Below are 25,625 nucleotides of genomic sequence, written 5' to 3'. Positions count from 1 at the left end.
TATATTTAGCCTAATGAAAGGTGATAAAAATTAAGTGCAATAAATTAAGTTTAAATAAAGCAGTTAAATCGGCCAAATTGACCTCTTTAACCGAATTTATCCTAAATCTGTTTAATCTGTATCTTGTAATCTTTAATCTGTTTATCTTGAATGAAAATAAGTCAAATTTGTCCTCAACTGTTATTCTACTCTCAGAACTCTTCATGACAAAAGGAAAAAATAAAAAACTCTGGAATTTTGTTAAAATAGTGTTAAGAGATTAGTTGGTGAGTAAACTTTATTGAAAAACAATTATCGTACATAATAACCTGTATTAAATACATACGTTTAAAAACATGATATAAAACACCTGTCTATAAGTCCTATCTAAGTTGCAGCGATTAAATTTCAATGGGTATTTGTAGTTACATAGCTGCCAACTCTACTGGATTTTCCAGTAGACAACTGGATTTTGCTAGTTTCTCCTGGTCTACTGGTTTAATAGAAAATTCTCCGAGTTTTTGTAAATTTTGAAAAATTCCCTAAAATTGAGTCAGTTTTTCAACAAAAAAAAATAATCCTTATTGAAATAGAGTTTTTGCTTGTTTGAATATTTAAATAAATTTTACTAACATATAATGAAGTGAGACTAGGGTATAGAAATCAGTTTCAAACTTTTTTTTTTGAGAACTCCCTTTTTAAATGAATTAAAAAATCAAATCTTAAATATTTTATATGAATGAAGTGCCTATTACTATTCAAAATTATGATTAAACATAATACACAACATTTCAAGCCTATTAATGCCAATCATGACTGGAAAATATTGCAGTTTTTTGATGACTATAAAATTCCCTATGTGTAAAATATTTAGTATATTAAGCAATAATTAGCGTGGAATTCATATTTCGTAAAATCTACCAGAATTTTTTTCCTATGTATGTCTGCAGCTATGTAGTTATTTAAAAGCTGTTTCAGATCTCAAGATAGGTATTATTATTGATATAATTCTTGTTTCAAAATTTTTGTTCTTCTGCTGTAATATGAATGCAATCTTTCTTCATTGACAGAGAGTGGTTTTTATACGGACATGAGTACAGCAGGAGACTCTCCAGAAACGGATCCGCCCCGTCACAAGCGAGCTGAAAGAAGCGATAGCCTGCTCTCTAGCGACTCCCTCGCAACAAATATGTCACCCACTGAAAGTCTAAATAACCACTCTTTAGAAGAGGTAAGATTTGATACTGAATATTATTCTGAAATTATTATGTAGTTATATGGTTGAGTAATAAAAATTAACTGCTTTTATAATCTTTTAAAATAATCTTCCTTAGCTCTCAAGAGTTTTTGTTTGCAATATTCGATATCACTTAAGTGTATTTTTTTATTTATTTAACAGTTAATTTATGCATAATAGTATTAATATTAATTATATACCAATGTAGAATTAAGTATTAAAATTGCACTTGTTTCAACTTTGTTAATGCAGTGTTCGTATGGTCCTTAAAAGTCTTTAAAAATTGCTTAATTTTTATTTTAGAAATAAGGGCCCTTAAAAGTACTTAATTTCGGTTCTAGGTTTTTAAAAGTCCTTAATTTTTTAGCATCACTATGGTTGATAGAAACAATTTTTCAGTTCAATTTTTCTTTTATCGCTTAGAATTAGACCATGCATGGAGGGTAAAGCATTTTAGAGAGAGACAAAAATTTATGTGTGTAAAGGGGGGGGGGAGCTACAGGCAATGATAAGAAAACATATCCTTTCATTTATATATATTCTTTCATTAATATATTCTGCCCTTTGCCTAGAATGACACTCTATGAGGAGAGTGAAGCATTCTAAAAGAAAAGAATAGTGTGGACAAGGGGAATACTGCACATGGAAGAGATAGTGCTCTTTTTTTGGGGGGGGGGGAGTTTTAAGGTAGCTAAGTAGAAGACCCACATTAACCTTCAAAATTGACAGAATTCAAGAAATTAAGTTCTACTAGTAATGCATCTGCATATAGGGATTAAGTAAAACGCTAAGAACAGAAGTATCAGAAGAAAAAAAATTGAACTAGAATCCATAACGAAAACTATTTCCTAAAATCTCTAATTAAATAAATTTGTTTAATAATTCAATGTGTAATAAGTAACTGTATATTTATAGAAAGCAGTAGCATTTTTTAAAATTCATGATTGTACTAAAAACTAAACAGATTTGTAAGAAACAGAGTTTGAAAAATCACAGCCCACCTAGGTTTTTCATCCCATTAGGTATTTTCCTGAGTACTAAATAAAAAGGCATGATTTACTTCTAACAAGAAAGTTAAATATTTGGTCACCATTTATAATTTGTTTTGTTGCAATGTTAATATTTTTTAAAAGCTTTAGATTGTTACACTATTATATTTATTTCTTAAGGATGAGCAGATTTGCCTGGTAATGCTTTGCCGAGCCTGTTAATTAATGCAATTATATTGGTGCTTACATTGTGATAAAATTGTTCTTGTTTTTTTCATTTATTGATTTTTTAGGAAGATAAATAATTTGCACTGTCACTGATGGCATATGTATATTCAATGTTAAAAAATCACTCTATTTTTTAAAATCCTTAATTTTTCAAAAAAGTCCTTAATTTCTTCAAAAAAAAGTACCTAGAATTGCTTAATTTTTGCTCTGTTGAAAGAGTAGGAACCCTGCAACATTATGTGTAATATTGTAGATTTGATTACTTATACAGTAAAACCTCGCTACAACAATATTTTGGGACCCAATAAATATAGTGTCATAAAGGGATATATTGTCATATCGAGAGCCTAAATACTTTGGGGACATAATAAGATATTTTTGGAATTTTAATGATATATATGTATTAATTATAAATCTATTTATGTATATTATATAAAAATTTAATTTGCAAAGTGATAACTATGGTTTAATATGAAATCAGATTGGAATGTTATATCTGTGATTTCTTAAGACAGTGATACAGGGTTCCCGCGGCCTTGAAAAAACCTTGAAAAGTACTTTAATTTAATTTTGATTTAAAAGGGCCCCTAGAAGTACTTGAAAATGATATTAAATCCTTGAAAATTTCGAAATAACCTTGAAAAGTATCAAAAACTCAGGAAAACAGCCCTGTTTCCAGCATTTCTGTGTTTAACTTTTTGACGCACGTAAGTGTGAGAGAATAACTTCCCCGTCTTTCAGATGATGATACGTACTGTTTGATTTTAGGATTTTATGTATGTTTGGCCGATTTTAGGAATTTTAAATATTGGAAACGGCGCCAGATTCTGACAAAATCTAGATTCTTATTCAGGCGATTTTAATATCAATCATCGATCTTCGTATTAGACTTATTTAAAAATTATGTGTTGCAATTCGTTTTCGTGTGATTCAAAAATCGTACTCGCAATTCCCATTAAAGCAATTTAAAAATCTAATATCGCGATTAGTACTTAAGCATTTTTTTAACTCCAATATCGCGATTAGTTTTTCCGCGAGTTTGAAATCCAATGTCGCTATTCGTATTCACGCATTTTGCGATATCAAACATCGATTTTCATGTTTATACTTGATTTGAAAAACTACTGGTTGCAATTCATATTCACGTGACCATGTCAAGTGCGTATGATCGATGCTACTGAAAAAAAGTTAATTCAAGTATGAGTGGTTAATTAAAAAAGTCAAAGTGACCAAAATTGTTACTAAGAATCTATCAGAAGGTATTGAGGTGAAAGTTGGCAACTGTTTCAATTTAAAATGATAATTAAGCCGCAACATCCAATAATTGATTAATTTTCTTAAATCGAAAAGTGGTCAAAATTTCAAAATTATATTTAAGAACAATTTAAATTTCACTGTCTAAATGCTTCTGCCACTTTAAATATTAAATAAAAGTCTCCCTGCAGAGTTGTTTTTAAATATCTAATTGATATCACAGTATTATATAGAACATTCCCCCCTACCCCGTCTTCTGCCCGAATCTTTGCTTATTCAGAGGTTGTATACCTAGCTTAAAATAAGCCTTAATGCAAAATTCAAACCTGACGCTTTTATGCATCATGAATTTTATTCTCGACTTGATGCCAATCACCCTTGTTTTGTTTTTTTTTTAATACTTAGATCACTTTCCGAAATCAAGAGAGCAATGGAAGTCTTATTTTTCAGTACTGCTATTATCGTCTAACATTTATCGTCAACTAACCATTATCGTCAAAACATTTTAGTTTAAAATGTTAAATTTAAGTCTATCTTTAATTAAAATTTAAGTCCTTGAGAATTTTATAAAAGTCCTTGAAAAGTACTTGAATTTTATTTTTATAGTAGAGCATGAACCCTGGGGATGAGGTAGCAAAAAAAGGAGAGAAAGTGGCCAGTATTGACATTTAAGAAAGCAAAACGCCGATGTTTTTTTTTATTTTTTAAACCGAGAATCGTACTAAAATTTTGAACAGAATACAGAAAAGAACACGATTTTTTTTAGAGCATTTCTAATTATTATTATTTTAAGATACTAGTTGTAAGCTAATTTCTTAAATAGTATTTAAAAAGCAGATTTTCCTGTTATGATTTTTTTAACTAAACTGAACTAATTGTAAACAATAGAAAAAAATTATATTTGAAAAGTTTTTTTTGCTGAAATCTAAGTAAAAAATGGAGATGCATAGATGCCCATAAATATGCTGTTTCAAATATTTATTTTTATATGCTTACTTTTTGTAGCATATAGCTTTTGTATTAATTTATCCCACATTGGTGTTTTGTGGGAGAAGAAAAAGCCAACATAGGCAGGGAATCATTGATCATAAAAAATATCATACCTACGTTTTTTAATATTTACTGTTCTTTCTTTTTTTATAAATAAAAAATTCTAATTTTTTTTTCAGCAGTTTTTTTTATAATATAAAAATAATTTTTTCTGAAATATATTTGCTTTTTAGAGACGAAAGAACTTAACTAGAGAAAATAATTCTCAAAAATTGTATAAATTTGGATTTTTAGTATTATCTACAAAGGGAGCGCCTACTGCATGTAAGCCCCCCCCCCCCTTATTTTCAGCTGCCATATCCCACCCTCTTAGACTCAAGAGGAGCTCATTGACCAGTCCTGGTGGCTATCAGGTTATTCATTTAATATTTTATCAGTTGACAGTTCCTTCTGCAAACGTTTTGTGGGGTCACCCTGAATTGAATTCAATCCACAATTTCTTATGAGGAGAAATTCTACTTGGGTGGTTAGGCGCATTTTTCCAAAAGAAAATACATATTTTAAAATATCATATTTAAGTATAGTAGAATTAGTCTGGAAATATTTTGTCAGATACTGAAATATCTTAATATTTTCTACATAAGAGAAAGAATTTCTCAGATTTTTTGGCTTTGTATTTTAAAAATAATAATTTAAATATTGACTGGTTTAAATTGACCTTTCGGTGTTAAAAAAAAATTATGATTCACATTTTGTATCTTTTTTTCGAAATTATTTCAATTCCTATACTTACACTTATATTATGGAATTTGTATTTCAGATAATATTTAAAAATCCCTTTAATTAAACAAAAAAAATCTTACATTTCCGCCATCACATTATTAAAGTTCCTATAAAAAGCGAATTGTACGTCAGAGCTACACATGGCGCAAAAGACACATAATTTGAATCTTTAAGGAGATTGAATAAAGCGGAGAAAAAAATTTACTTTTGTTGTAAAAAAATAATAATAAAATCACATGTTGAATTAGCTACACAGCAAATATGCTCAACAGTCATCAGCTTAATAATATTCACCTGTCTATTTTTTTTTTTTTTTCATTCATCTGAAGGGGAAAAAAATTTCAATAAATATTGTACATGAGGTTAATATTTAGAAAATTAAATAATCAAATACAATTTTACTATACTGGTCTAAATTTGTTATTTTTTTCATTTATGAACAGGGTTTGTTGATTTAAATCACGATTTGAATTATGATTTAAATCAAATGATTTTTTCAAAAAAATCATTGATTTAAATCAATCGATTTTTTTATAATTGATTTAAAAAATTAAAGAAAAAGTGCTTTAAATTATTGATGCTTTTATTATTTCTTTTCTAAGTTTTAAAATTCATTTTAAATAAATTGCTGCATTAATTAATTTTAGCTAACGAAAATACTTTCTTGGTATGTGTAAGATTCCAACACATTTCAAATTACATTTTTTAAAATCTTTTGATTTTTGAGATTGAAAGTACAGATTAAAGTAAACATTTAAGTTTTTTTTCTCATTATATGTTTACAGTATCTTTGGCATTATCAGATTTTCTATATAGAAATATTGTGAAAAAAAATTTCAATTAGTACATAGACTTTTTTAAAAACTTTTTTCCGCTGAACTTCTTTTAATGAATGACTACACTTATAAACACAATCTGATACATTTACTTTGTCATTTTAAAAATCAAAAGAAAAAAAGAGAAATCACAATTTTAAATTAAATTATGGTTTGGTAAATGAAACTTTGTTTTAAAAGTTAAAGTATTCTTTTAATTCTCTCTTTCATCTTGGTCTTTAAATATCAATCATGCATTTGTTTCAAAATGGTTACTATGCATTCAGAGCTATGTTTTGTAATGAAAAATTGTTTTAGGTAGTTAAGAGTTTCTAAAATATTCTTATACAGTAGGGAACCGATTATCCGGAACGATCGGGACCATCGCTATTCCGGATAACTGATTTTTCCGGTTTTCTGAATCGCTACAAAAAGCCGTCTTTTTCATTGTTAAATCCAACTAAAAAAAAAAATAATAATTTCGAAATAATCTTAAAAAGAGGAAAAAACGATGAAGTAATACACTAATGATTATTTCCAAAATGATGGTAAGGTAAACATCTTTCAAAATAGAAAGAAAAATCCTAAAATCTTATGAGGAAAAAACATTTTTTTAAAAAAATGGCGGGAAATTTTATCGAATTTTGTTCCGGTTGTTTGGTTTTCCGGTTTTCTGATTTCCGGATAACGGGTTCTGTACTGTAATATAGTTTTAATATTAATTTAATTTTTATTAAACAATTATAATAATGTTTTGTTAGTCATAAATCAAAGTTCTTACAGTGTATTTGAATAAAAATAAAAAAAATCCGATTTAAACCAATAAAAAAAAGGGTGTACTTAAAAAAGGAAAGCAAGCTAAAGATTAATAACTTCAAAAGAAAAAAAACTATCCATTAATAAGTAATAAAATAATACAAATTAACAAAAAAACATGCTAACATTTAGTAACTAGCAACAAAAAAAGAAGAAAAAAATTTAACAAGGAATCACAAAAAAAAAAAAAAAAAAAAAAAAAAAAAAAAAAACAATTAATGCAAAAAAAAGTGATAAACTTATTTATTAAAAAATTAACGTTTTAGCACAAATTGTATCAAGGTCATTGAATTTACTTGAATGGCAAATAAGAATTTAAATTTTAAGAATTAAGAAGCATTCAAGTGATATGTTTAACTCAAAAGCTTTTTAAAAACTGTCTCAGCAAGCTGAGACATAAAATCACTATTTATCTTCCCTCCTATGTTAGTATTAATTGACTATTAATGGTAAACATGTTATTAGTTTTATTACTCTATTGAAGGAAAAAAATATTTATTTTGATACATCACAGTTTGAATTTGATAGTTAAGGACTAGAGGCACACCATTGAAATCAAGCATGTACTATGATTATAAAAATATATATATATTTTTTTTAAAAAACAAATAAAAATAAAAGAATTTGAATAGATGTTTGACTAACAATAATAAAAAGACTAATATTTAAATAAATTATTTATGTTATAATTTTGTAATTAATGTATCCTTCTATTTTTTCAGACTATTGTTAGCAATCCACAATATCCTTCATTTTCTGCTTCATTCATGCTATAAAAATTTTCATCAGAATTTTAGGAGATGGAGAATCACAATTCATTGCAGAAAAAACTACACATGTATGTATTTTCATGTCATACCAATGGATCATTTTGCATATTTTGATATATATATATGTGGGCAAATCTCTAGAACCTTTAACTTTTCATAATAAAACAAAATTTTAAAAAAATAATAGGCACACTATTTTTACACCTCCAGAATTGTTTGAAAATGTATGAAATATCAGAAAATAATCGTGAACATCTAAAATTTTTATGCCCTTATAAGTATAAACAAAAAATTAAAATTTTTGAATTTTCCTTATTTACCCTTCATTTTTCATCAAAAATTATTAGTATCATGAATGAATTGAAAAATTTTAATATTAAGTTAAATTGCTATAAAATGTATAAAAAGGCTTACTTTAATTATTTTCAGTCAAAAAATATTTTCAATTAATAAAACTTAGGGAAAAAACTAAGTTCAGATATGTTAAATTCAATTAATTAATCCTGAGGTTACGGTTTGACAGGTTACAGTCTGGACAACATAGGGAATAGATCAAAAACTTTACTCAGATGCAACACAATGCGATGCACACAACACAGAAAATAAATTGGGCAATGACAAACGTGTGATCAAAATTTTGATTGATTTTAACGTTTACTTTTTAGATCTGCGTCAGGTTACGGTCTTGACATCGATACTGCTACCTCACCGAATGACAGTTTGTGATAAATTTATTATTTTATAATTACTGCAAATAAAAATATTTATCTATAATAATGATACAAGTTGTTCTACTTTAAATAAGCTTTTGGAATATCACTAACATAAAACTCGCAGAATTGGATTGTATACCTTTTTTTTTTCAATTTTCGATGGTTACGGTTTGACATGTCAAAATTTCACGACAAACTTTAAGTGTTTGCAAACGTCAATATTCAAGAAAAATATCATTCAAGAAAATATGATAGTACAGCTGAGCTACTAAATTATGTTTTTAGTGATTTTCAGTTTTTTTTAAACAGAATACAAATAAAAAAATAATAATAATAAAAAGTGTGTTAAACACTCTAAGCGACATTCATGAAAAGTTGTCAAATGTAGGATTGAAGTAAGAAATGAAAGCCAAAAGCAAGTTACTCGCGATCAAAACTGTACGTATCTTAAAGTTAGTAATGCATAGTTACTCCTGCAATTTTATTAGAATTAATTTTCCCTTATGTTATATATTTATAAGAAAATATATATATATGTATAAGAATATATATATATATATATATATATATATATATATATATATATATATATATATATATATATATATATATGGTATATGTGTGTGTGTAAAATGATGCAGTCGGACCGAGCAGGGAAACAGACACAGGATTTTAATGAAATCAGATGTATTTTATTTAGATCATGTTCTTATGGAAGACCAGTGAAAAAAGATGTTAACTCCATTCAGGATCAGTCTTTCTGGTAGGGAAAATCTTGCAGAAATCCGAAAATGTCTCTATTTAGGGAATAGAGGGAAATCTTAGAAATTACTATTGGTTAATGAGCTTGCTCGAGTGATTCCCACGTCTTAAAAGGGAAGAAAGATCTTTATATAAATGTATGCATAGTTGGGCCAAAAATAGAATTAGAAACAGGATGTAGCTTTTGAAAGTGTGAGAAAGTATTTCGATTTGAATAATTAATTAGTAATAAAGTAGGAGTTGTTTTATAGCAAAGAAACTAACATAAAAAGATTAATAGAAACTTTTTATGTTACACACACACACACATATATATATGCATTGTTATTTGTTGAGTATTGTTATTTGTTGTTCTGCATGCATTGTTATTTGTTGAGTATAATTGAAATACATGAAAATAAAGAGCATGGATCTAGAAAAGTTTAAACTTCTAGGAATTCATTTTTATAAGCCGTACTGTGTGATTAAAAAAAGTGCTAAATTTTACTGAAATATTGGGTACAAGCTGAAATACTAGTACAAAAATTGCGCAAAGTAAAATTTATTTGGTCAAAATTTTGAATAGCTGAAAATATTTTTTGAAAACTAAAAATTTTCTTCTCTAGCATTATTAATTTACTTCTCTACATTTTATAATAATAAATAGAAGATTAAGAGTTTGTATTTCTTTCAAATTGTGGGAAAAGAGTGGTGCTTTTTGTTACAGAATTTAAAGTGAAAATAAAATTTGACTTACTGTGCTTCATCTCAAAACCAAATTTTTTATTTTAAATACTTGATACATTTTTTTTAAATTTTTTCAGTAATTACCTCACTACAAAAGATTGATGTTTACTTCTGAACAGATTATCTAACAAAATGTTGCTATTTATAATTTTGTTGCTTTTATAAGAACTTGAAGAGAAATTATGCAGATTCCTTTCTCAACATATATTTCCTCTATATGTTTAATGTTAGAATTTTGTGACTTCTCCTATACTGATTTTATTGCTGTTTAATGATTATTCAAGTATTCATATCAAATATTCATATTTCAGTTGGAAAATGAGGAAAACATTAGTAGTTTTTAGAATAATCATAGAATTTCATAAGGACACCATGCAGTGTGGAGGTAAGAATGTGTTATTTATGTGATTTATCATTTTCAATGAATTTGCTTTTGTATTAATATATTTCACAGTACAAATTCATTGCATTAATATATTTATGTGTACAGATTCATTGAAAACTTTTTTATTATTCAACTTTTGTAAATTTTTGCATTATATTGAGTGGAAGGTTTTTCTATAGGTTTATTAACTTGCATTTGCATGGGGAAAAGAATATTGACTTGAGCGGATGTCATTTGATAGCATACATAATAATACTAGTTATTTATCATTTTACATTACTCTGTCTACTATTTTTTTTATTAATGCATCTTAAACTAATTTTTTTTTTTAGATTTTTCACTTGTTTGATTAATTAATTATTTTGCACTTAAAAGTTTAAATAGATATTAATATAGACTTCCATTATAATGACAAATGCTTCTATGAATAATTCTTGATAAAATGAGGGAGTAAAAAAAGGAGAAAATAGAGGAAAGAGAGGAAGATAATTCTGCAATGATTCAATTTATAAATAAATTTTATTGGCCTATAATTTGCAATATAAATGTTAATGATCACAAGGAGTGAACTCATTTTAAATTCTCTGTACAGAAATTTCTTGGCAAATTGTTCCTAAAATTTTTTTTGTTTTAATTTCTCAAGATTTTTAATAGACATAGCTTAAAAGAATTCCATATTTTTTAGCTTTTACTAAATGAAAAATTCTGAGGAATATCGATGAGTATTGTTTTTTCAATCCAAATTGCTCTGATCCTTTAATATATATATATTTTTTGAATTATAACGAGTCTTAATCATAAATTTATTTTTTAAATATTATAAAATACTATTTTTGCACTAAATTTAAATGAAAGTCATAATGAAAAAAAAATATTGTGGGCTCTTTTTAATTTTGGTGTGAATAACTCAAAATATTAGGGGGTGTGAAATATCAATGATTCCCCCACAACACAACAGGACGATTTCATTAATACTTTGAATTATTTAAACTTTTTTGACTATTTTAAAGTCCAATGTGAAAGGAACCTTTAAAATTTTCATGATTTACTAAGTAGAGAAAAATAAATTAAAAAAAGAATTATGGAGAAATATAGAAATACTCTCTATTCAGTGTTTATAAGTTTCTCCATTCATTGGTAATTTGTTCTAAATAAATCTTTTTAATGTAATTAAAATCTCTTTTTTTTCTTCCATGGGTTAAATACTTCTGTTATTCACTTATTTTATATTGTTTGTTTTGGTATTCTTCACCATCCTGTTAAACCACAATATACCAAAACATCAAGCATATTAAAATAAAAGTTAACTGAGTGAGAAATCTAAGGGTTGCATGCAGTGATGTGAAAATAATGATATATTTAAAAAATTTAGCTATTACTAACACCTCTTCAACTTACAACAAATAAAAAAAATTCGTGAAGAATAGTATAATCATCGTGCGACTTCAAAGCAAAAGAAAACATGTAAAATATTAATTATGATATGGTTGTGTCGCTTAAAAATAGGGTTCAACAAATTTAAATCTATGTCTTAAAATAAAGTAGATTTCACCATAAATTTAATAACTTGCAAATATTTGAACTCAATGCAATTTTCTGCTGTATTTTTTTTTAAAAGAAACTATATTCTTTTTAATTTTCTTGTTGAAATTTTACGAAACATTTATGTGTTTTTTACTTCTAAAATTTTAATTAAAAATGATTGACTGTGGATGCTTTTTTTTGTTGTGTGCTTTATTTATTTAATCAGAATTGGCTTATGACAAACTCTTTATTGAAGAAGAAAAAATATGGTGTATAAATATTTAATTCTCTGCATTGTTCAATATGAATACATTTTTGTAATTATAAAACAAGCTCCAACTTTATTGTGATAACATATGAAATTATAATAATTATATGATGTGTTTACTATATCATATAATTATCATATCATATAGCATCATGATATTAATTATAATTATATTAAAAAAGGCAAAATATTTGAAAGAGCAATAGTATGATGTATGATTGTTATTAGTATGATTCTTAATAGCATCATGAAATCGGTTGGTTACATTATCATGCTACATACTGATTCTATGAAGAAAATATATTCTAAATTGTAAAAAATAATTAAGCTTTTGTGATTTTCCAATTATTTTTAGATACAGATGTTTCTGCTTTGTGTAAAGAATACTTACACAGAACTGCCTAATTACTTGCATCTTATATATTTGAAACACGACCTACTCCAAAAGTAAAGGATTTATCCGCAGCTACGTTGGAACCTTCATTGAAAGAAACATTTACCATAACACCGATTCAAATTCAGACAAGTGAAAAAAGGAACAGATTCAACTACTGAGTTGGTGAGAAAAAATAATTTTAGTGCCTGTGAATCAATTTTTTTTAGTTATTAAAATAATTATTAGTTCATATGATATGAAAATTTCAAGTCTTGTGTTTAAAAGCCTTTTTAATTGCATGTAGATTAGATTATTGTATTTTTTCTCTTTCATTTCCTGAGTAAGCAATAAAAATAGTTATTTGGCTAAACCATTATAAAATTTAAACTATTTGACGTAGCTTTGGTAATATTTAAAAATTAGCTTATTCACAAGTATAAAAGGGTTTCCATTCCTAAAAAAGCCTTAAATTTAAATATGGTTTTAGGAGCCCATTAAAAGGACTTTTTTTTCTTTCTAAACATCTTAAAGCTCATTCATATTTTAATTTTGAGGACTTCAATTGCAATTTATAATTGTTTTCATTATTATTCTTAGTGCTATTAAATTTCAAAAATGATATTCAAGTAAAATAAAAAAAGTTATGAAGTAACTTCATTTAAAAATTTAATGTGAGGAGCATTTTTTTCATAATTTAATTCTAAAACTTGCTTGTAATCTTTTTTCTTGCTTAACTAATTCGAACTTCAGGTAAATTTTTAGTGGCATTTACTTTATCGTCGCTTAAAAAAATCATATATGCATGCTTTCAATCTGTATAAGCCTTCAAAGTTAAGGAAAAATTTTACTATTATTATAATAGGTGCACTACCTTTTGACCTGAAGGGCCACATGCACAGCAGATTGACCTATGAAGGGTTGCATGCCTAAGAATTTAGACAGGCATGTTGACAGCAATTATAGGTAGTAATTGTTTGATAAACATCATTGTTCTAGGCACTAAATTCTTTTTATCAGTTAACCTTGTAATATATTTGCATTAAATTAAATACTTTTAAATGTTTGAAATTAAAAACTGATTACCCAGGGGAAAAAAACACAATCAGAAAATCAGAATCAATTTATGAGAAAACAACAGATAAATAGAAATAAATATAAAAACAAAGGAAAAATTCATGTTTTTTTTATCATATTACATAATGCAAAAGTCCATTTAAACACACATTTTAACATTAAAAAATTTTAACTTTCATATAATTAAATTTTTTTTAAAATAAATATTCTAGTTAATAAAATAAATGCAAGTTAAATTCTTTTTTTATGGAAAGTTTGTTGGGATAAAAATGATTAAAATTAAAGCTAAACCCTTTCAGTGCAAAATAAGATTCAACATTTAGTAGGGAATATACTCCAAATTTAAAACATTAATTTTAAATAAATTATAAGAGCAGGGACTGGAAGAGAGAAACAACAGAAAACATTAATTTTGATCTTCAGAATCTGTTTTTCAATTATTAAATAGTATCAATTTAATCTACTGATTTATCAACTTAATTACAATAACCAGGGCTGATTGTGCTCAGGAAAAAATCCAGATTTCCGGATTTTTCGCTAACAGTGATCCGGAATTTTCCAGAGATCGAAGGTCGAGACTTCTAAAAAATCATTGATCACAGAATCTTCCGAAAATCAAATTTTCAAAGGTGGAACTTAAAAACACAGTTTATTTTGTTTGTAAGGGAGAGACAGATACATTTTTTATTAGTAAATAGTTATAATCTTAAACTGAAGAAAGAAAGACATATTTGTAAATTTTAATTACTTCTGCAGGTCATCATAGGTATGTGTAAATGGTATAGTATGTGTAAAATTTTAAATATATTTTAAGTAAACTCAGAAATATTGAGAAAAAGGAAACAAACTTAGTTTAAATTTTTTTCTAGTTTTTCAATGTAAACATTTTTCTTTTTTTAAAAAAAGACTCAGGAAATTTTCTGCAATTTTGACTTGGGCTCACAATCACCCCTGAATAACTTATGGAGCTACCTATGATTTTAACTTGTAATTATACTATTTTAGATTAAATAGATACTGTACAAACCTTAAAAAATTTAACTTTTTAAAATTTTTATTTAAGAGTTTTTATCCTTTGTTCGATGTCTTATCCCACAGTTTTGAATTACCTCTACTTGTTTAGTTTTTTTGTTGCATTTTTGATACAAAGTTTTTAAGAGTAAACTTTTTTTAAATTAAGCTGAAGATATTTTAATTTTAATGATAACAATATTATAATAATATTTTATTTTTTTGAAAATTAAAATATTTTTTACAATGTCAGGCATTATTAATCTTTCACAGTATAAATATTAAATTAAATAAATATGAAAGATTTACATACAATTTCTTTTGACTACAAATTGCATCAAAATTGTTTGTTTTTTTACATTTATAATATTTTATAATTTTTTTTTAAAACATGCAGCTGACTTAACTATCTTTAATTACATATTCTAGCTAAAAAAAATTTTAAGTTAAATTTAGAATTTGGAAATTTATTCTTCAAAATAAGTTTTTATTATGTTTCAATTTGAATGACTTACGAAAATTGAGAAATAACCTTGTTAAGTCATTGAAGAGACACTGTATTAGTGTAATATTTATTTAACTTACAACATTACCTGTGTCCTTTTACATTGGGTTAGTTCTCTGCCTTGGAGGTTTTGGAACTTGCTCTTAGGTATTCTAGCAATACAATTCAAAAACAGAATGTTTTTTATTGTTTTAATCTTGAGCTAACAATTAGAGTTATTAAATTTTTTTTATTAACAAACAGTTTTGTATTGAATTAAACTATTTTGAAAATAAACTTTAATTTTTTATGCAAGTATTTTCAACAAAACACTGACAGTTTTTTATTTTTATTTTATCCTTTTCAAAAAAATAAAAATTCATATGAAACTAAGAAATTGAAAATATGATTGATGCATTTTAAACAGAAGGATCAAGCCAGAATTAGTAAGAATGTTCCTTAGGTTTCCAAAAATTGTGAATTGTATCTTTTTATTTTTTACAATTCTGACTTTTTTTTTCTTGTAGTTTGTTTTTCTTGATAGAATTATTTAAAATATTGTTAAAAGAATTATTAAATGAGGAATAATGATGTCACATGAAAAATATGAACTGGATTATTCAAAAAGTCAACTGTCAAATGATCGTTTACTTTTCAGAAACCGGAGGGACTTGGAGCAAGCTCCAAAAGCTCCCTGTCCCTGAACTCGGCCATCCTTTTATAAATGTCATACTTTGTTGCTTATAATACATAATGAAGGCATAACAATTTATTGTATCTATAAAGTTTAACTGGTAGTTGTCTTGACCTAATTAAATAACATGGTTCTCGAGTTTTATGTGTGTTTAAGGAAAAATGTTAAACTAAAAATTACAAAATTACTTTCTTCTATACTTTCAAGCATTAAGAAGTGTTACTTTGTGATTTATCTTTTTTTTATATATATTGTTCATATATTTGATTTCTTTTACAGGTCAATTTAATCCTAAAAGCTATTTCCTTAAAGGCACTGGCAGAGCTACCTATAATTGTTGTCTTGATGTACCAGCTATATAAAATGAGTGTTCATAAAGATGTCGAAGAATTTAATATCTTAGATAATGACAACTATTACTTTACAACCCACAGCTCAACAGAGGTAACTTAATTTTAATATTACTCACATATTTTTTGACAATAGAAAGTTTAATATTAGCGACTATGCTTCAATGTTGAAATAGTCTATGAAATGATAAAGTTTTAATAACTGTCTCTTTGTTTGCAAGCACGTAGGTATAGTTTTTTCATGGGGGGTGTTTTGTGATTGAAGAATTTATTAACTAGATGTAATTTAATTAAACCAGTTACATACATACAAGTAAACTCATTTTGGTTTTGATAAAATAATCTAATACAGAAATTTTCACTGTAAGCTTCATTTGAAACTAAGAATCACAACCAGTGATCTAAATGAGATCAAAATAAAGGCAAGACATAAACGTCGTTGATCGCTTCCCTTCGATTGGGACATAAGCGAAATTCAAATAAAAAGAACATTAAAGCAAAACCACCGTTATTGTCAAAAATTCACGTATAAAATATCAATAAAAATTCATCTGTTCACTGCAAATTATAATGCGTTTAAGCAGCCAAAATAATATATAAAAAAATGAATTCTTTACAAAGTAGAATATATGGGTAATTTTCAGAAAATACGACACATAGGAATTATTTTTTAAATTTTTAACCTTTTGGATTGGAATACTATATTTTTTTTTAAAAAATACTAGTTTATTAAGGTTACTCTAATTAATACCTTATAGAGAGCAATGTACAATAGTTAACAGGCATTTAACAGTTTGCAATTATTCCTTGGCATTCAAGTGCCAGAAAAATTACAATTTGTAATTTTATAGCTTTTACTTCCATGTTCCATTTCATTTTTAGTTAGTCTTTGTGCTATTAATCACAAGACTTTATTAAACAGCTTAGATAGAATAATATAGTTTATATTAATTATTTTGAGAACGCAGGAAAATGACAATGTGTAAAATCATTCCAAAAAGCTAATAATAATGGTGTTAAATAAACTTTAAAAAAATTTTCATTTTATTCTATGATATCAGATTTCAATGGCAGTTACATTAAATTGTAGCATTTATCGAAAATTACTCGTAGATATTGGTATGTTCGCAGAAGTCGGTAAATGAATATATCTTACGACAAATTTTTGTTTTTTTTTATTTCAATAATATCCTGTTGAACTACGTTACTAACTAGAAGGTGTAAAACTCTAATAATGTAACAAAAAATTATTAATAAATACAAAAGATATACAGCACAAGAAAAAAAAATTAGATACAAAGCCTCAAAATATTTCATAAATAAATTGAATGAAAAATCCATGTTTCGTAAGGTCGCGGACTATCAAATTTGGATTTTGATAGAGTGGCCGCAGGCATTTCAACATTTAAAGAATTACTTATCACTAGAGCCCGGATTTTGATGACCTAAAAAATATCAACTAATGCCCTTAAAAAGTGCAAAAAATGCCCTCAATAAGTGCAAAAATGCCCTTAAAAATGCGAAAATTGTGCTCAAAATGCCTTATGACATGACTTAAATAAAGTAAAAATATTGAACTAAAACAATGTTTTACTCTTTAAAATTATCATGAGTCATTATAAAAAATGTAAAGCAATGCAATACTAGTTCTACGTTCATTAAAGTTTGAAAAACATGTTTATATCCTAAAATAACAACAAAAAAAAGGAAAATGTATTGACTCCAAAACATTTTCATTTTGTATAGAAACTTTAATGAATATAACAACTTCCATCTCATAATATTACTAAATGTCAGAATTACATTGGATTATTAAATGATTTTTGATATTTTGAAATGTAAAAGAGCGTTTCTAGCCTGAAAGTGAATTTTTATAAATGGAGAAGCTTCTTTCAACGTCTACTGATGTTATTGGTGCGTACTTGAAAAAGACGGTCTCACTTACTGACAAATCTTCTTCAATTTGAAAAGATATTGCTTCACCTGTTAATATCCTAGAGATTTTCTTCATTGCTTGGTTGTTGTTGTTGTTCATTTACGTCGCACTAGAGCTACACAATGGGCTATTGGCGACGGTCTGGGAAGCATCCCTGAGGATGATCCGAAGACATGCCATCACAATTTTGATCCTCTGCGGAGGGGATGGCACCCCTGCTTCGGTAGCCCAACGACCTGCACGCGAAGACGAGCACTTTACGGTAGCACAGTTTAACGAGGACCAATACTGCACACCCTCGGTCCCTACGCAGACTGATCCAAGTGAGTCACCCACCCACACACTGACCGCAGCCAGTGATGCTTGACTTCGGGGATCTGCTGGGAACCGTGTCTTAACGATCAGTCCACTGCGGGACCTTCATTACTTGGAAGCCAGTGTTCTTCTCCAAAACTTTGTTCAATTTAGCTGCTACACTTTGTGCTATCTTTCCCTTTGCTTTTTGCAAAACTTGACTTACTACGTCAATATAATTTATTGTATCGCAAAGTTCCAATTCTTGTTTCTCCTAGCTTGTAATTGTCGAGGACGCAATAGCAAAGTTAGACTTGATAAATGTTAAGTTTCCTTCGATTTTATCAGAGACCAACACGTTTTGCGTTATCTTAATTGATGCAGCATCATCTGAATCAAGACAAATTATAAGACAGATCTTGCATTTCATGAAATAAAAATGCCCCAAAAAATAATAAAAATTGGAAAAAATTAACAAAAAACTTAAAAAATGCTTTAAAATGCATAATTTAAAACAAATGCCCTATAAATCTAAAAAAATGCTCTAAAGGACAAAAAATGTCCAAAAATGCAAAGAAATGCAAATGTCATCAAAATCCAGGCCTTATTTATCACACTAAATTAAATTTAAATGTCAGAGAAACAATTAATTCTTTTAAGTTTGTGGACTTTAAAAACAAGTTTTCGTTACTTTATCAGTATAATGCATTATGTGTTTAAATGTTTTATACGCACACACACACATATAATATACATGTTAAGCAGGGTTTAAATATATATATATATATAGAGAGAGAGAGAGAGAGAGTATATATATATATATATTTCAACTCCTGTATAAGCTTCACCATAGAATGGAATATAATTAATATTCTTACCATTTTGATCTTAAATTTTTGTATCATGTACGACAATAATGACTTGATGATATTTTTTAAAGCAATTTCTACTTAAATTTTATTTTTAAAGAGAAATAGATGATACCCCTTACATTTTTAATAATCTTGAAACATTTTGCTAAACAAAGATTTTTTTTCATTAGTTGTGTTGACGATAAATCATAATTAAGGCGTTGGATACTTCAAGTCAAAGCATAAAATATCTTCAAACTCTTAGAATTAAAGTATTATTTTTAAGGTAGTTTACTCTTTTATTTAACTTGATTTCTTTTTTTATTCAGTGTCAGACTTAGTTTAGTGCAGCGTAATTATTGTTAATTTTATTTGCTATATATATTTATATATGCATGTATAATCACTGAAAATAAACATTAAATGCGTAATTTTTATTTAGTTCAGAACATGTTGTCGCAATCTTAATTATACGGAAAATTTATGAATTGCGTTGAATTTATTATTACGAAAAATTTATAATTATGAAAAATATATTATTATGAAAAATTTATTATTGGTTAATAATTTTTTTCATTACAGGCTAGAAGCTCTTCGATACTATTCTGATATTTTGTAATTTAAACTGATATTATTTAATAAGTGGGTGTAAAGGTTTCCTGTTAATCTGTTGTGTTAGGGTAAAATATTCATTATTTACTAAATTTCAGTTGGCGTATATCTTTTTTAAGGATTTCTTCACAAGGTCTAGGCATATAATAGCTAAAGAAAAAGGGGGCTCGACTCTGCCATAAATATATTTGAAATTAAGTAGACAAAAAAATCTATTTGAGCTGATTTAAATCATTCTTAGAAAGTACTGAATTGTTTCTTTAATTAACAATTTCAGTCATTTTTATGATAATTTAAAGGTTTGATGACATTTGTTTTAATTTTATAAAGCTGTTATATATATCGCTACTTTTGATTATGCAATGAAGTATTATCGTTTAAAATTTTTCAATATCATAAGTAACTTCCCTTGCAATAAGATCCCAAGAAAAGAAAGTTAGTAATAGAAAGTTTTTTTAATTTTCTAAAAAATAGTTAAACTTTAAGTTACAACTTACACATTTATACTAAGACAGTTTGAATGATTAATTACTCTCAGCTATTCATTTATAAAATTTTTGCGTTTTATTATAAAATTAAATGTAACATAGATATTTCAATTCTTACTGAATTATTATAATAAATTTGTTTTAATTTTCAGTTTAAAACTTCAACAATTTTTAAGTCCGATTTCCTAATCATAAAATAAGAACAAAAATTGGGAATTAAAAATAAAATTATGCATAAATAATCAAATTTACTAAATAAATCAATTTGTTGTACAGTTTAAATGTTACGTATATGCGGAAATACAAAAACATTATAAATGTTACATATATGCGGAAAGATTGATTTAATACAAATATTTGCTTACCTCCAATATTTTTGATTCAAGTTCTTTATATAGCCAATGAAAGATCACATTTCATTTACAGAAACAGAATTACACAATACAAATTAAAAATTAACGGACGAAATTAACAAATAAAAATTAATCAGAAAGAAAATATAAAACGAAATTTTAAATAAAATGCTACATTAAACAAAAGGAAAAATCTAAAACTTAGAGCTTTTAGGATGAGTGTCTAAAACAAAGTTCCCAGACAGAATGACCGAAAAAATTGCCAAGGAAGTTTTTATGTCTTGAAAAGGTTAACATATATATGCAGTCCTAGAAATCCAAGAGAATTCTTTGTTTGAGGCATGCATTTTATGACCGTAAATAGGATCTGTGTACAGCCGATATTTTAAAAAGTAGATGAGATAAGATAGAACCCATTGGAAGAACATTTTCCCTTAGAGAAATATGAGCTGGGCTGGCTACTTTTCTGAGGGGAGAAGTTTTGTGGGTGGTAAATCAATGAGGGAAGGGATGCTATCTAATTTAATCACTCAAGATAAGCGTTTGTTGCTCTCTTGATGAATGGGTAGCAAAGAGGCAGCAGTGATTATTTTATTTCTGTTACAGACTAATAAAAGCCTCAAAATGAAATGTCATGGGAATTCTACATTTTTTTTTCAGTAAATAAAACATTTAAAAAGTTTGCAAAATTAAGGAAATATTATCTATAGTATTAAAAAAAAAAAAGAAACATTGCTCTGTACAGTGGGGGGTGTTTGAACACCCTGAACACCCCCCTTACCTACATCCCTGTTTGTTTGCCAAATTACTCTTAGATGATAATTTATCTATATAAGATAACTAAGAAATCTCTGGAAGTATTAAAAATGTTGCACATGCTTTAAATTCCGGAAATTAGAATCAGTTTTCAGTTGATAATGATCATTGTTAATATTTACATAACTTTTGATTTATCTGGCATTTATTCTCATATTTGCAATAAAGTATTTGTTTTATTAAAATTTTCTTGTATCTAAATAAAAACTAATTTAAATTTAGCTATGTGAAATATCACTAAAATATATAATTTTGATTAATTTCAGTACAGTCATGAAAAAACAATTTTCTAATTTTATAGAAAAACTCATACATCCAATAAAATTTCAATTAATTTGCAACATGTCCTATATAAGATAACAATAAAGTATTCTCTTTGATAAAATGCATCTCAATGTGGATATATAATTTTCTAATTCTTATTCTGTTTGGATCAAATCATCTAAACTTAGAATATAATTTTTTTTAAATATCTTACAACCAGCTCATAATTTAATTAAGAAATAGTTAGCCTTAGAAATATTTGTCAATATCACAGAAAATTTGATATTTTTTAATCTTTCTTAAAAATAAAAGCTTATTAATCCTTTTTTAAATAAAACAACTGTTGTATCCAAATGAAATCAGATTTATTTTATGGGTCTCAGTTTTTATTCTTGTCCTTGATTGAAGCTGGAATGTCTTTTCTTTTTTCTTTGAAAAGACTTGCCACAAAAATATTGCAAAGTGTAAGTTTTTTCAAAATATCTTAAAACAATGTTATATATTCAACTCAAAAAATTTTCTAAGGAATATTGACGATATCTTGTATAATGTATTTTATTACTTTGTTACACTTATTAAAAATAAAACTTTCTTAATTGAAACGAATATTTTACTATGGAGTTCAATGTAACTTATTAAGTTGATCAGCCCACTAGGTATACCAAGACTATAATTAACACCACTCTTGTATCACTTCTTAAAATACTGACCACTTCTCAAACTAGGCCATCAAATTGGTACATTACAAATTGTCAACTTGCATGATTTTTGCTGCAAAATCTATTTTATTGATTTTGATTGTTGTTTTATCCTTGACTGACTTGTCACTTTAATTTCATTTTAATAATGTTTACAGTGAAAATATTGCAGAAAATATCAAGAGAAACTTTTTGAATTAACTACTTGCATGCAGGATATACCTTAATGTCTTTCTTTTTTACTTGTTTTATGTTTTATACCAAATGATCAAGTCAGAGTGGTTTTATACAGTAAAACTCTTCAGTATTGTTTTTTACTTATTCAATTGAATTCTGTGAAGGAATTTTATGTTCGATGACTCTGTGGGACAAAGTTAAACATTAAATTGTATACATTTAATTTGTTCTTTGGGAAAAAAAGCAGCCAAAATGCAGAATGTATACAGAAATTTTATTTTTTGTTTTGTTTTATTTTAGGAGCAATCCATCTTTCAACAAAGAAGTTTATGCATGCACAGATAAAAACATTATCTTTTCTGGCTTACCTAGTTAGAATATATCAAGTGAGTAGGTCAATGACTAATATATTAAGAATCATTCTCTACTTTTTTTTAATAAATATTTTTCATAAAGTCAAGCTAATGAAAATAAAAATGGAGTATATTCATTTTCAAGCCAGATAAAAGAAAGGATTGATATGATGATATATTTGGTTAATCCCTCCACCCGTATTTCCTTGCTTACTTGTTTATTAGTTCACAATGAAGGAGGAAATTAATTTTGTTAGAACTATTTTGACTACCGGAATTTTTTCTGCTTATTGAATTCATTTTATTATGTTGTGAATAGAAAATAATTTCTGAGCATTTTATTTTTTTTTACTACTGTGATTTAACTGTATCATTAATACAGGAACTTCCAATTATAAACTCACTGAATTGTAAAATTAGCTGCTTTTTACTATTATTTCAGCTAGAACGGAATAATTTTAATATCAAACTATGTAAAAACCATCTTCTAATAAAATTATTATCGTTATGTAAAGACAAAATTTTGTATGGCTTTTGTTTAAAACAATGAAAAACTTTGCTGTTTTTGTTTGAATGATTAGAATTTTCTATATTCTCAAGTTTTGAATAAATATAAATAATAAATTGTTGTCTATGAACAAAGTTACTGGTTTTGATTGTATTTTGTGTTGAAATTGAAGGGCAAAAGTTAAAAAAATTAGGAAAAAGGGAGTATAAAGGAGTCAAAAAGAAAACTGTTTATGTGCTAAGAAAAATTGTAAAATGCCTATCATTCAATGTCATGGATCCTCAATCATTCAATAAAGTGAATCTAACTTCAATGGATTTAGGAAGAACTCTTGATTTCTTAAAATAAACTTTACTGAAAAGAAAAGGATATTTAATGTTTTAGAAACTCTGATATGTTTTCAAACTATGGTGAATCTTTAATTTAAAATTTTGCTTATCAAATATAATATTTTAAAATCCTCCTGCAAGTTAAAAAATGTTGCTCATGTTAATGTCAAATGTAGGTTTTGCAAGAATAATACATAAATGTAGTAATCAATTTTGTTTTTAATCAATTGAATTTAGTTTAAAATTCAATTTTGAAATGACTTTTTCCTACATTTTGGTTTTTAAAATTTGCTGCTTTTTAAAATCAAGTGTTCTAAAAATGGATGTGATTTTACTAGGCAGCATGCACTGTATTTATATTTATCTGAGTAATATTATCCTAGATTAATTTCAAATTTATTTTAATTTAAATTAAGATAATAATTTAACCCAGCTGTGATTTTAATTTGATTTTTTTTGTAGAATGTTGTGAATGAATATTCCTCACAGTTTGCTAAAGGAATGATAGGACTATTGTGTCTATGTCCGCAAGAAGTGGCCCACTTGCACAAAGAATTGCTTTTAGCTGCCTGTAATATTTTAGCCTCAGAGCCAAGAGGTAGTAAATGCTTTTTTTTATATTACTTAAATATGTCTTGTTTTTTTCCTTTATCCTGAAACATGTTTTCTTTAATTTTAAATAAATGACTCATTTTTGTAAAAAAAAAATTTAAATTTAGATACCATTTGAAAAATATTGTTTGAAATGTTCTCTGTGTGTACTAGTTCTCCTTATTTTTTGAGAAATTCTTTAATTTTTGTGCCATTTTCAGAATTGTGCATATCTCACTAATTATATCTAAAAATTAATGACTCTAAGAAAAGGAAATTTAATAAAGATATAATAGCAGGATTTTTCTAAAAAAAAGAATTATAAAATTATATTTTAAAACAGTCTTTCTCACTCCTAAATAGTTCATAATTTAAATACTATTATTTTAAAAATAAACTGTGTTATTATATATCTATTATTTGATAAGATTCTCTGCCATGTTTAAATGTGTGATTTTTATGGTAGTCATCAGTATCATTATTAGATTGGAAACCTAACTGGAAAATATTTAAAAAAAATTCTATTTTTATTACTATAAAAATCTCTAAAATTCCTTATGTGTAAAATATTTAGTACATTTTGCAAAAATTATCATGAAATTTATAATATTTCATGAAATCTACTGGAATTTTTCCTATGCTGATGGGTAAGAAACTAATTTTTTGAAAAGTAAGTACTTGAAAAATGAGAACTATACAAATTTCTTGCCATTTTATTTTTTAAAACTTACTGCCATGAAATAATAATAAAAAACAAGTTTGTTAAAGCTGGGGGTTTGTTAAAGTCTGTCGTCTGGGAGCAAAATTATCTACAAATTTAAATTTTATGAATATATTTTTTCCTTAAAACTCCTTTTTGGAAATAGTGTTTTTAAAATTAAAGCTCATGTTTTTCTTGTTTTTTTTCCATTTAACATTTTGTACTCAACATTTATTTTCACATTTTGTGCTTAATAAAAGTTTCAAAATTTAAAATAAATGTTGAGATTGTCCAGTTTTTTTATTACATATTGCATTGTTTAATTTTATTTAATGATTTCAGAATACAAAATGTTCCGTGTGTGATGGTTGCATCTTTCGAAGGTTTTCTTTATATCTATGAACTGAACGTTGAAATGGGAGGAGAT

The 25,625-nt window shown here is 26.4% G+C and overlaps 1 protein-coding gene across 1 annotated transcript in view; it reads left to right on the top strand.

The window, feature by feature from the left end:
- Nucleotides 1-25,625, top strand: part of LOC147806831 (puratrophin-1-like) — an 81,794-nt gene extending 56,169 nt beyond the window's left edge. The window contains 8 exon segments of the mRNA XM_087167266.1: nt 1,050-1,210; nt 7,814-7,929; nt 10,374-10,447; nt 12,595-12,798; nt 16,158-16,322; nt 23,018-23,103; nt 24,370-24,505; nt 25,541-25,625. Of these exon segments, the coding sequence (XP_087023392.1) occupies nt 1,050-1,210; nt 7,814-7,867 (215 nt within the window). The 3' untranslated portion in view covers nt 7,868-7,929; nt 10,374-10,447; nt 12,595-12,798; ... (2 more) ...; nt 24,370-24,505; nt 25,541-25,625.

Source organism: Parasteatoda tepidariorum, chromosome 7 (genome assembly GCF_982258835.1).
Source record: "Parasteatoda tepidariorum strain Cologne lab strain chromosome 7, Ptep-v5.0, whole genome shotgun sequence".
In the NCBI taxonomy this organism is placed as follows: Eukaryota; Metazoa; Arthropoda; class Arachnida; order Araneae; family Theridiidae; genus Parasteatoda; species Parasteatoda tepidariorum.
The sequence above is the reverse complement of the archived record's forward strand: the minus strand, read 5'-3'. Positions and strand labels throughout refer to the sequence as shown.